This window comes from Microplitis mediator, chromosome 8 (genome assembly GCF_029852145.1).
Source record: "Microplitis mediator isolate UGA2020A chromosome 8, iyMicMedi2.1, whole genome shotgun sequence".
NCBI lineage: Eukaryota > Metazoa > Arthropoda > Insecta > Hymenoptera > Braconidae > Microplitis > Microplitis mediator.
Window position 1 is genome coordinate 6,211,129 of NC_079976.1, and position 13,507 is coordinate 6,224,635.

The following is a 13,507-nucleotide window of genomic DNA, read 5'->3' on the forward strand; positions in this document are numbered from 1 at the left end:
AAAATAATTTCAAAAATTTTACACCGAGTAAAAATATCAAAACACGTCTCGATTATTTTTGCATCAATAAATTTCAGGAATTAATAGAAGACGTATTAATAAACGATGAATAAATGTATGACAATAAGAATTTGAATAAAACGTTCGTTATTAAGTCGATAAATAAAGACTGGTTCGGGGGTAAAAAAAGAGTAATATCATTCGCAAAGTACTTTAGTAGCTAAAAGAAGTTAAGCCTTCATCAGTGAGTTTAAATATTAAAATTACTCAAGTTGTCAAAGATTTCCCTACCGCACAAGTTATACACCCGTAATCTCTCGGTGCAAATTCTTTGAAATATTAAAATTAATTTAGGAAAAGCATAACAAGATCAAATGTTATTAATATCAATGATCCAATGTTTGTTATTAGATACCATTGTCGTTCATAAGTAAACACGTTGAGCGGAGATTTGGCGCCAGATGGGGTAATATCGTGGTCTGGTCGAGCTTGATAATCGGTCAACCCTTGTGTATCATGGTCTATTATCATGACTACGTAGTAACACACTTTGGTGAGACGCTACTCGAAGATCATTCGATTGTCTAAGGATCATTGCCATCCAATTATTATTAATTCTGTTGATATATGTTTCTTGTTAATAATAGTGTATTAGTAAATATTATTACTGTCATATATGTTGTTATTATTATTACCATTAATATTATTATTATTATTATTATTATTATTATTATTATTATTATTATTATTATTATTATATATAACTGTGAAATTTTTCAAATAAAAACTTAATAAAAATATCTTCGTACACTGAGAAAAAAAATAATTTTTGTGAAAACAATATTTTTTAGAGCGATAAATCATGTACCTGAAAATCGGATGAGTGTGAATGTAGCGGACATCAGACAAATTTAAAATAATAAATAAATAGAGTAAATAATTGTTGGTGTATTACAACGATACTCATACATTATATACTTACACTATATACAGACACCCACACAGTTACATATATACAGTTTCCGAAAAAGTGTGTACCCAGAGAAGGGAAACTTTACAGCCCTTAGGTACTCTCTGTACCTCTTTTATGAATAGAGTCAGTGTCTATCTAAGTCTTGTATCGGTCAGTTCGGGTCATACTTGGATTGTACCGTATACATATAGACATTCATTAGAAGTTCATTTTGCTATTAAAGTGTATTCATTTATTATCAGTTTCTGTACCAATAAAATGTCAGTATTGTATTTATTATCAACATTATTTGAACAATTTCAGTATACTGTACATTCTCTAAATACGCCAATTCCACAGCATTCTTCTTCAATTCCAACAATAATTAAAAAAATAATATTCATAAAAAATGCACTAATTACTTTCAAAATTTTGAAATGCATTTTTTTAAATTTAATTTTATTAATTATTTACTCTATTTATTAATAATTTTAAATTTGTCTGATGCCTGCTACATTAACTCTAATAAAATCGGAACGTTTTTCGCGCTTCGAAAATGAAAAAAATTTATGTAATTTGACTGCTAAAGGGGTAGTTCCGGAGGTTGGAGGTAGTTTAAGATTTTCAAGTGACGTACCAGTATCTACATGCGAAACATTTCAAAAATCCAGTCATCCAGTGGATTTTTTACTTTCCAATTTTTTTTTTTCGTTGCGAAAAACGTTCCGACTTTCAGGTACATAGTGAATCAATATTTTCTTGACAGAAGAAAATCAAAATTTATTTACACTACTGCGAAAAAAAAAATGAAAATGAACCTGGATTTCTTCGATTGAGAAAATTATTTTTAATAATATCTTCAAATTTTTGCATCAAAAATATATTAGATTGAAAATTTTTAATAGCATAATATTTGTGGTAAGAATAAGCAATGATTCGAAAATATTTTTTTCTCTCAGTGTAATATGTTGTCATTTACTTTAATGATTTTTTATTTTACAGCAGCTCAAAAATATTTTTGGTCTTGAATTTTATTTTTTGATAAATAAAGAGGGAGTTCAAGATAGAGCATTTCAAAAATGTGTCTTAAGTAATGATTCAATTTATTGTGTCTTTTTGTTTCGAGGCGAAATAGTTCATCAGTGCAATATTGTATACTGGGACAAGTTGATCCAACCACAAAAGATAGAAGAATTGTTTAGAAATTGTGAAAACTAATTTGGGTTTCGGAGTCACGGCAGTTCTAAGAAAAGGCCCAGAAAACCAAAAACTATTACTTTTTTGTTTACATCTATATACATTCAAAATATTTGAATATTCATTGAAACTAACCTAATTATAGGCAATTTTGTGCGGAATTTTCTGAATAAGAATGATCAGTAGCCCGGGAAACTAATTTAGCCCTAAAAGTTCCTTTAATCCCAAAAAAACACCCAGAAGGCCAAAAAAAATTTTTTTTTTACATATATATAGATATAGGGTAGAGGTACCACTTGTGGCCACAGCTCCATTTTTGGACATTTAATACTTTACTTTAATTGATGAAAAAGTATAAAATAAAATTTCCATAGAAGTATCTGTGTACAAATTTTAAAAATAAATTGTGACATTGGGTCTTTTACAAATTATATTATTTAAATTTTTCAAGTGTCCAAAATTGACCCAAAGTAGACAAAACCGATACCTCTACCCTATATATATCCAATTTTTTTTCCTACAAACTGTAATTAGCATTTTTAACAAAAAAATTTATATTTCAAAAATAGCGCGTCACTTTCCCTCGGGCTCCTTACAATAATTTTCATTAAAAAAAAAAAATTTTCAGAATCACAAAATTATAAAAAATCTGTAAATCTATAAGTACCAAATCCCAGTTTCCAAAAAACAGAACTATATAAAAAAAAATAGATAATTAAATAAAATTAATAGTAATTTCCGCTAATTTCACTCAGACCACAAAGACAAAGAAGAAGATAAAATAAATAAAAAAAAAGTTAAGTAAAATAAGAGCATAAGTCGTTGGCACTGGTTAGCCTGCTGTAGAAGCTTATTTCCATCCAACGTTAAAACTTAAGTAAAAGTTTGATTTTAACAGGAAGTTAGTAAAGCGGCATCACAGCCAAGTGATGTAGAGGAACGCGTTCTCCCCTTGCCTCGTTCACGCTCGAGACTGCGATGTGGTCCCGGCAGCTTTTCCTCGGTCTCTTGCTTCGTTCGCTCTATGACTACCCCCGATAGAATGACGCTTGCGTGATGCATCCAACACGCTTTTCACTACATCCTTATGTATATACATACATATATATATCTATATACATAGGTATACACAGATATGTTGTATTCCCAGTACATCGCGACGGGGAGAGGGAGGTTACGTTGATGCCTATAAGGGCGGTTGCTCCGCGACGATTCTGCAGTAAGCGCCGCGACGTCTACCTTTATACACGACGTCTAATTATCACGATCATCTCCTTGTCACGAGGGACGACTCTCTATTTTTTTTAAGCCAATTTTTCATTTCACGTGATACATTTTTTTATAAATATCAAAATTTTTTTTAAAATTTTTGCTAATAAATTTATTTTAAAACTTTACTTTGTGTTGTGTGGTGATAAAAAAATAAATTCAAGGTAATTTATAAAAATATATATGTATATAATATATAAAAAAATTTTAAGTGAATTTTTTTATTAATTAATTTGATGGTATTTTAATAGTATTTGTATGTTGGTAATTTTTTCAATTGGTTTTTAAATAATTGAGTATACGTGATATATATATATATATATATATATATATATATATATATATATATATATATATATATATATATATATATGTATATATATAAACAATTGGTAAAATAAAGAGTACTTAAATTAAATGAAAACAATTTTATTCGTTGTAGTATTAACTCTGTTTAACGATAAATGTTTAAACGTTTGATGCTAGACCATGAGATTGTGAGGTATTTCAAATATATACATTTGACATGTGTTCAGTACTATAGTAGGCAAGGCACTTTAAATAATTTAACTGCGTGGTATGGGAAAATGAAACGACTTTTATTTTGTTTTTTACTGAAAAAGGAGTTTTATGAAATTGCTTTTGATGCGAGTAATTTTTTTTTTTTTTTTTTTTTGTTAAGTATAATTTATTTCGCGTTGAGTATAGAGAAAAAGGAGTCTATTGATGTAGAGAATTGGGACTAAACGGCAACTGAAATTTTGAAAATTATTTTTGAGCAGTTACTTCTATTCACTTTGAAATTTTAATAATTTAGGGGTAGTGTCGGTTACAATTTTTAGTCGCAAGGATAAGAATGATAAAGGGCAGAAAATAATTTTTATTGTGCCTGAAGATCGGAACGTTTTTCGCGGAAAAAAATAAAAAATTTGTGGAATTTGGCTGCCTGGGGGGTAGTTCTGGGTGGCCGGAAATTGTCGGCTGACATGCGAAATATTTCAAAAATCTAGATCCAGATCTTTCTTTTTATTTTCGTTCCGCGAAAAACGTTCCGATCTTCACTACATAATTTTTAGGACATTTATAAACTGAGATATTTTCTTGGTACGAGGTTTTGTCGGGCGGTTAATTGAAAAATTTGATGTAGATGATTTGAGTAATTATCAAAATTGATTGAAAAATTAATTAGTAAATTTTGGTGTTGACGTAAGTCAGTGCGGAAGTTAATTATATTGCAATAAATCAAATTTTATTTTTTAACTTAAAGTTCCGAGGATGAGTTCTTGAACGCCGGGTTAGGAATAAAAATAGCCATAGTAATTTTTTCCGACTAAGAAAAATAATGAAACCAAATTTTGTAAAGTATATTTTAAAAAATTCTAATTATATTATTTAGATCAAAATAATAAATTTAAAAAAATGTTTTGAAAATTTTCAGTAGCATAAATATTTTAATTTTCATACTGTTACATAATGAAAGTAAATAAAAAATGAATTGAAATCCATTTTACCCCTTGCAATTTTCATTGATAAAAAATTTATTGTAACCCGTGTAATTTCCATTTATAAAAAATGTGTTATGGCCCCTTTTACCCGATGTAATAACAAAATTGATTGGGGTCCATTTGACCCCACTTTTACTATGATTCAATTAAATGAATAAACTTCGTTCATTAATAGGATTTATTGAATAGAAGAGTCGCGAAACCTTTCATCCCGATTCGCTCACCCGCATTCCACTATTTTACCAACTCGTATTACAAACTATTTGGATCAACGTGTGTACCCTATTGTAATCCATAGCAATAATCGGATGAGTATCCGCATTACAACATTGTATTTCCAACTGGATGGATTTGAAACTTCTGATGGTATAGCTTCTGAATGTCTACGTATTCTGTAATATAACTTTTGTCTGATCGAAAATTTCTTGCTCTACTGAAACAATACGTATCACCCAATAGCGATCCCATCATACCAATTTTATCATATTGCAATATATCGTCTATACACAAATTTATTATTACAATAAATATCTTTTGCTGTTATTGAAGACTATTGCAAACTGTCTGTATATAAATAAAAATAAATATATAAGACTGATTCAAAAAAATCGATTATTTTCTTTCCTCGCAACCCGTTATTAAATAGTTTCAGGGAGGTGAAATGAGATGCCTATAAAAAGATGAGCTCTGAATATTAATATTTAGAGGCCGCTCGTCGTAATTTTCTATTTTCCGCTTAAATAACATGGGTAAAAAAATTTTAACTTTGGAATTTTATACCTCGGCAATGGCTTATTGTATAGAACAGCTCAGGATATAATTTCGTTGGGAATTGAACGCTCTACAAAAAAAGTCTCTTATTATTTTTTGATAAATTCATCTGTTCAAAAGTTATTTGGACTTGAAGTCAAATTTTCAGTAAATTTCGAGATTTTTTTTACTTTTCCTGCGAAACTATCAGACTTATCACAAAATGTCATAGGATCTTTTTTGTAGACAATTTTATTTCTCACAAATTATCTTAGACAAAGTTTTTCAAATTTCCGCATTGGTTTATAATTATGGTCATTTAAATGTCAAGCTCTTAAAAAAAATATTGTTCTGATCGATTTCAAGAGCTGGACATCAAAATGAAAATAACTAGAAAACTATGGGGAATTTTGAAAAACTTTATCAGAGACATTTTGTAGGGAATAAAATCGTCTACAAAAAAGATTTGATAACATTTTGTGATAAGTCTGATAGTTTCGCAGGAAAAGTAAAAAAATCTCGAAATTTACTGAAAATTTGACTTCAAATCCAAATAACTTTTGAACCGATGGATTTATCAAAAAATAATAAGAGATTTTTTTTGTAGAGCGTTCAATTTTCAACAAAATTATTTCCTGAGCTTTTTTTTTACAATAAGCCATTAGCGAGGTATAAAATTCCAAAATTAAAATTTTTTTCCCATGTTATTTAAGCGGAAAATTGAAAATTGCGATAAGCGACTTCTAAATATTAATATTAAGAGCTTATCTTTTGATAGGCATCTTTTTTTACCTCTTCGCAACTATTTAATAGCGGGTTTCGAGAAAAAAAAAATAGTCGATTTTTTAAAATCAGTCTGATAAATAAATAACTAAATATATATACATTATATACTTGGAATAGAAGTAGTTGTAAGTCGTAAGGTATGAAGTTGCTGGTGCACTAGTGAGTTAAGTCCGACCACAAACTTGCTTCGTATCTCACTCAACACCTATAGCGTTCCGCCCTCGAGCAACCAACTCGCGACACTTTGAAAATTATTATTACCGACTGTACGACATAGTCGCAAACAAAAATCACTCTAAATGTCCAACAAACCTTAAACATTATACTCTTAAACTTAGAGAGACCTTATGTACTGAAGTTACTACTTACTTAAATATGATTTATTTTATTCCCTCTAAGTTACAAGATTACACTCAACTATTTTACGGTAGAATATTTGAATAATCACAAGAGTTGTAAATAAGAGGGTGGAAAAAAAATAGTCGGAGCTTAAAATTTTTTTTTGTCGACGTGGAAGTATACGGTTACAGGTGCCATAAAGGTATGTAGATAATTATAGGCCCTTACAGCAACTGGGAACCAGGGGAGTTAAAAAAATTTGACATTTTTTGTTTTGAAATTGTCATACTTTGGATCTCAAAGTATAGAAAATAAAAAAGATAAAAGTTTTTTAATTTTTTTAAACGCTCTGATGGTTCCAGAAAATGCTACCGGAAACCATAAAAGCGAACACGTGTTTATGCATTTTAAAACTTCCCAATGTATATCGATTATCGGATAAAAAACATCGTTCTGCCCTTGTGGTTTCCGGTACCATCCCCTGGAACCATAAGGGCTTACTGAGAAATTAACAAAAAAAATTCTAATTTTTAATTTCTATCCTTCTAGATGAAAGCACGACAGTTTGTCATAAGAAATTTTGAAAACGCTTTTATATCTCACTGGTACTTTTCACTAAGAAGTTCCCGCACCCGGGAACCAAAAGGGCGTATAAAATTTTGTTTTTTGCTGATTGTACTATTCATCTATAGAAGTATAAAAGAAAAAATCTTAAAAACGGTTAAATCTGTGGGCCAACCCCAAAACTTCCCGCTATTTTCCAGCTCAGAGATCTCCAAAGATATCGTCAGACTAAAAAAGTTTACACATACGGGCGTTGATCTGGGAATAGTAAGAAATAAATTCCTATGACCTCAAAACATCGAGATCTGATGAAAACTCGATTTTTGAAAATCGGACCGAAACCAATAACGGCTTTTTTTGAAAATATTAAATTTTCATGGCGGGAAGTTCAAAATCAGTCTTGAATATTTTCATACGCCCTTATGATTCCAGAGAATAGTAACGGGAACCATAAGGGCGCACACATTTTTTTAAATTTTTAAATTTTTAAATTAAAATTACATCAATTATCGATTAAAAGAAGTATTTTACGATCTAATGGTTCCTGGTACCGCTTCCTGGAACCATAAGGACGTACATCTATTAGTACTAAAAATATTTTTCATGCGCCCTTATATCTTTTCACTAGTACTTTTTATCAGAGCCCTTATGATAGACGTATTTTATTTCTTAATATTTGTTGTAACATAAAAAGCATAAAAATGTATATTATTTAAGTCTTTATGCATGCCGTGAAATCTGTAAATTTATTTCCTTTTTGTTGTTTTGTAAAAAAAATCTCAAGAAGTTACATAGATGTCGAGTTCACTTTTTCACTGCCATTTCCATCTCATTCACGTTCACTTATCCAATCTCTTTTTCTTGAGGGCATATTCTCCACAGTATACACATTGAAAGGCGTTGAAAAGTAGTATAAACTTGTGTGGTGGCGGCGGCTTAAGTATCTTCGTCCTTGAAAAGAACTCATCGAAGGTTCTTTAAAACCTTCTTTGTAAACTTTTCCATTCGATATATATCTTATACACTGTACACACTATACTAAAAAAAAACTATACTATTCCTATATTATACATATATATTTATATATACAGACAGCAAGTAGAACTATTTTTAAAAAAATAATTTACCTTGAAAAAGAGTAAAAATTCATTTTCAATAGATTGTATGCCAGAAAGCCACTGTATAAAACGGTGGCAAAGCGGTTTCTTTTAGAACTAATATTGTATAGTCTATTTTATAAAGTGTGTATATGTATAGTATATACCAAACCACAAATCATTTTATTCAAACTCACTGGCCGCTAATTCAACCGTTAAATTTTCTTTAGCGAAATTGAATACACACGAGAAAAGTTTAATATTCTGTTTAAATTTCATTTTAAATTTTTAGTTTTTTCTTCATTTATTGCTTTCTTAAATTATTTTAACTTTATATATATACCTATATATATATGTCGCTCATTGCTAAGAAAAATAATTAGCTTTCGCATAAAGTTAAATAGGAAAACTATGACAAAATTGACCTGAGAATAAAATGTAATTATGATTATTTCAATTAAATGTTTCTATTCATTTTTATTTATAATTAACTTTTATTAATAAAACCGGAAGTTCACCCTGTAGAAGAATTTATTTTAACACTAAAACTCTGAATCGGAGTGAATGCGGATTAAAATAAAATTCATATTAATTCCGAATCAACTCGCGATTTTTCGCGGTAAAGAAACGACCCGCATGAAAAAACTTTATATGTGAAAATATATATGATAGAATATATGAATATTATAATGTGATATATTGTACAATATATAAAATAATATTTATATTTTTGCCGTATTAATATATAATAATATATTAAAAAAAATATATTACCAATATATTTATCAATATATGACTTTTTTTGTGGAATTGTGTAGAAATTGAAAAAATAAAATTTTCAATATATTGCGAAAAATATAAGTTTTAATATATTGGAAAAATATAATTCCAATATACCGTGAACCATATATTTAAACATATAAATTCTTTTATATAGAGACCATATACCACTAATTATATGAGTCAAAATATATGGAAATATATATCAAGTTTATTATATTATACTTATAAATTATATATATACTATCCATATATGACAAGAATATATTGAGCATTATATGGGATAATATATATAGAAAAATACAAAACATTATATACAAGTAAATATATTATTATAAATATATAATCCAATATATGTAAAAAACATATATTTTTCAATATAGATATTTTTGCCGCTATATATTTATCACATACTCACCATATATTTTTTTATATACTTTTAACAATATATAGCTTTTCCATGCGGGGAATGAGGCAAATTAATCAGCCTGGAAAATTTTGAATTTTTATCAAGAGATTTTTGTTTTTTTTTTATAAAAAAAATTTTGAATTTCATGCATAAGAAACAAAATTTGATTTCAGTTGGGGCTGTTTAGTAAATACGTCACGCAAAATTTTACTTTTTTAGACCCTCCCCCCTTCGTCACGCTATATCACATTTTCTACGACCCTCCTATCAATATTGCGTCACAAATGATAAACCCGCCCCCTTACATGATATATATCAATTGATTGTACACAAATTTCTATATATTTAAAAAAAATGTATTTTTTGCCATAATAAAACTTTAATAAATTTCTTTAATTTTTGATATACAAGAGAACTGACTTTAACGAAGCGCAACTCTAGTGCTGAGGTCGAAAAACAAATAACAAAAAACCAAACATAAGTAAATATGACAAATTATTGAGCCAATATGACGGAAATATATACGTAGAAATATTTATATATTTACAAATATGAAACGAATGAGCTTCTATTTAAAAAAAACAAAAAAATTGAAAGAAAGCGAGAAAAAAAAATTGCAAAATTGTTTGATGAGTTGCGAACGTCACGATTTTTTAAACCCCCGACCCCCCTTGTCACAGTAAGCGACCCCCCCCCCCCATAAGTCCGAACGTATTTTAAGAACGGCCCCGTTAAATTCTTAAAAATTTGAATTTCAATAAAAATAAAATATTTAAAAATCTTATGGCTCATTAACTTGACCCGAAAAATATCGTCCCGAATTGTAAAAAATTTTTAAAAATAAAACTGACTCATCCTTGGCACCCAACTTTGTCGAACGAATGATAAATAAACCAAACAAAAAATAATTTGATCGATGGATGTGATATGTATATTTAACGATAGCGTCAAAGCCATCCGTGTGCCAGCGGATATTTGGTGTAGGTTTTGCTGTGGCTCGAAATATCGGGTGGCATTAATTTTTATTCAATAATTGCAGGTACGAAAAAAAGGAAGCGACGATCGAATATAAACAATGGCTGATATCACTGTGGCTTGTCGGGGTTTAACTATGAAATGAAAAAATATCCGAGACCGATAGGCGACGCTTTTAAATTAAATATAAATATAGTTTTATAGAATATAATACTAATAATAACCATAGTAATAATAAATAAAAAATATGTCTGCATGACTGATAAAAAGTAAGCAACAGGAAATGCAGATTAAAACTTTGGTATTATTGCAGCCCGTTTTATCATTTTGATATTTTTAAATTTCCCTTGAAATTATTGAATGCTATTGAAATACTGTTGAAAGTTTTATCGTTTTTCAAAGACAATTGTCATGGAAATTTAATAAAATTTATTAATTTTAATATGAATATCAAATCGCTCGAAGAGCTCGAAAATTTATCAACAATAATATTTTCGAGCTCAAAAACAGCGGGAAGTTTTGAGGTTGGCCCACAGGGTCAACCGTCATTCGGATTTTTTTTACCAAATGGCAATTAGTTTTAGATAATTGTTAGTTTATTAGAGTCTTTCTATTAAATTTCAAGCCTTTGAAAACTAATTATTCATGGAAAAAATAAATTTCAATTAAAATTCAGGTTTTTTAAATAACTATCATTTTTAAAATGAAAATAATTTTAAATTTACGACAGAAGATAATTTAGAATTTCGTTGATCTACAGAGATCTAATTTTCAAAAAATTAAATCTACGTTACTTTTAGCAGATCTGCGGAAGTCATAGCAGATCTAATAGTTGCCAGAGTTTTTTTCTAAAGAGATCTACGAAAATTTATGAAATTTGTCGGAGATCTCCGACGAGTTCCGAAGCTCTAATAAAAATTATTGCTTATGACTTGTGGATTTGCGTAAATCTAGAAAAATCTTGGAAGATCTGCTGATATTAATTAAGATCTTTTGAAATCATTATTGATCTAAAATCATCAGATAGGTGATCTTCGAAGATTGTCATCGGTTTCAAATTATTTTTGATCTGTCGAAATCATTGAAGATCTTTTGAGATCTGAGTCCATAATGGTGTGTTCGGACCTCCCGCCGGCGCACTGGGGCGCCCGTCATTTACTCGGGAAAATTAAAATTCATAATTAAATTATCAGAAAAAAAGTTAATTATCAATAAAAAACAATGTATGAATTATCAAATGTTTCGATTAAAGTGAAATTCAAGTAAGCGAATCTTAATGTATGATTATAAATAATCTTTATAACTAGTATCAATATAAATAAAGAAAAATGGCAATTGCTAATTAATAAGAAACATTAATCAAAATCAATTTTATTATGCTACATACACACACAATTTACACACGCACATTTGCTGCAGGCAGATAGTATGATAAAATCGATTTTCATTTATATATTTTTTAAGGCTAATCTCAGGCAGTGCCCCCAATTAGCACACCTGATAATTCATACATTTTTTTTTATTGGTAATTAACTTTTTTTCTAATAATTTAATTATGAATTTTAAGTTTCCCGGGTAAATGGCAGGCGTCCCGATGCGCCGGGCGGGGGGTCCGAACACATTATTATGGACTCAGATCTCAAAAGATCTTCAATGATTTCGACAGATCGAAAATAATTTGAAACCTATGACGATCTTCGAAGATCTCCTATCTGATGATTTTAGATCAATAATGATTTCGAAAGATCTTAATTAATCTTAGCAGATCTTCCAAGATTTTTATAGATTCGCAAATTCACAAGTCAGAAGCATCAATTTTTTTTATTAGAGCTTCGGAACTCGTCGGAGATCTCCGACGATTTTCATAAATTTTCGTAGATATCTTTAGAAGAAAAATTTCGGTAACTATTAGATCTACTATGACTTCCATAGATCTGCTAAAAGTAACGTAGATTTAATTTTTTGAAAATTAGATCTCTGTAGATCAACGAAATTCTAAATTATCTGCTCCAGGGAGTTTATTTATATTGTATATTTATGACTGATATGAACTTGCTAATAAACTTCAAGTAATTTCCTTAAAATCTGAAGGAAAATTTTAGCCAGCTTCACGTATTATTAATCATCAAGTTTCGTAAGTTATCGTGATAACTGTAGCATGACTACTTTACTAACTCAATTTTATGAAAATTATCTCTACTGTCAGAGGCTACAAACCGAATTATCGTATAATCTATATAATATATACATGACTCTTTGAACCGGAATCAATATTTTTATATTTTTATTTAATAAGAATGAAAACTCAACAATATTGAAACAAATTTCTATATTTTATAATTTAATAATTTATTTTAGTTAACGGTCAAGTATTTTTATCACTTTGCAACTCTAAAAATGTTATAACAAATTTTATATAAATTATATTTTATAACTTATACTCTCACTGCATTAACCCCTTTAGTAATAACATTCCGTAGAATGAGATTACTATTTTTTATGGCAACTTTCCTCAGCAAGATGAAAAAAAAAGTCTATTCCCCATTAATAATCAGACTATTTTTAATACTTTTTTTTTAATGAATATGGAAATTGCATAATTCTTAAAGCGAAATTTAATCTTGGATTTTTTGTCATACTTAGAAAAAATATTAAAAAAATGTAGTGGGTGCGTGTACTTCTTTGAGATTTTATTTCGCATGCAAGTACTATATATGTTGACAAATGTTAATACTTTTCTTTAAAATTAGAAAAAAAAAACAACTCTGAAAATTTTCAACTAAGGTACCGGTTGGTAATAAGGCCTAATAGCTAAGGAGATTTTGAATAGAATCGAAAATATTGCATTTAATTATCGAAATGTATCATTAATCTTTATTTCAAC

General features: G+C 28.8%; 1 protein-coding gene across 1 annotated transcript in view; it reads left to right on the forward strand.

Moving 5' to 3' along the window:
- The window catches only part of LOC130672678 (diacylglycerol O-acyltransferase 1), a 97,931-nt gene extending 97,131 nt beyond the window's left edge, over positions 1 to 800 (forward strand). Inside the window, exon 12 of the mRNA XM_057477349.1 lies at positions 412 to 800. Coding sequence (XP_057333332.1) covers positions 412 to 588 — 177 coding nt within the window. The 3' untranslated portion in view covers positions 589 to 800. The remainder of the gene's footprint in view (positions 1 to 411) is intronic.
- The last annotated feature ends 12,707 nt before the right edge of the window (positions 801 to 13,507 follow it).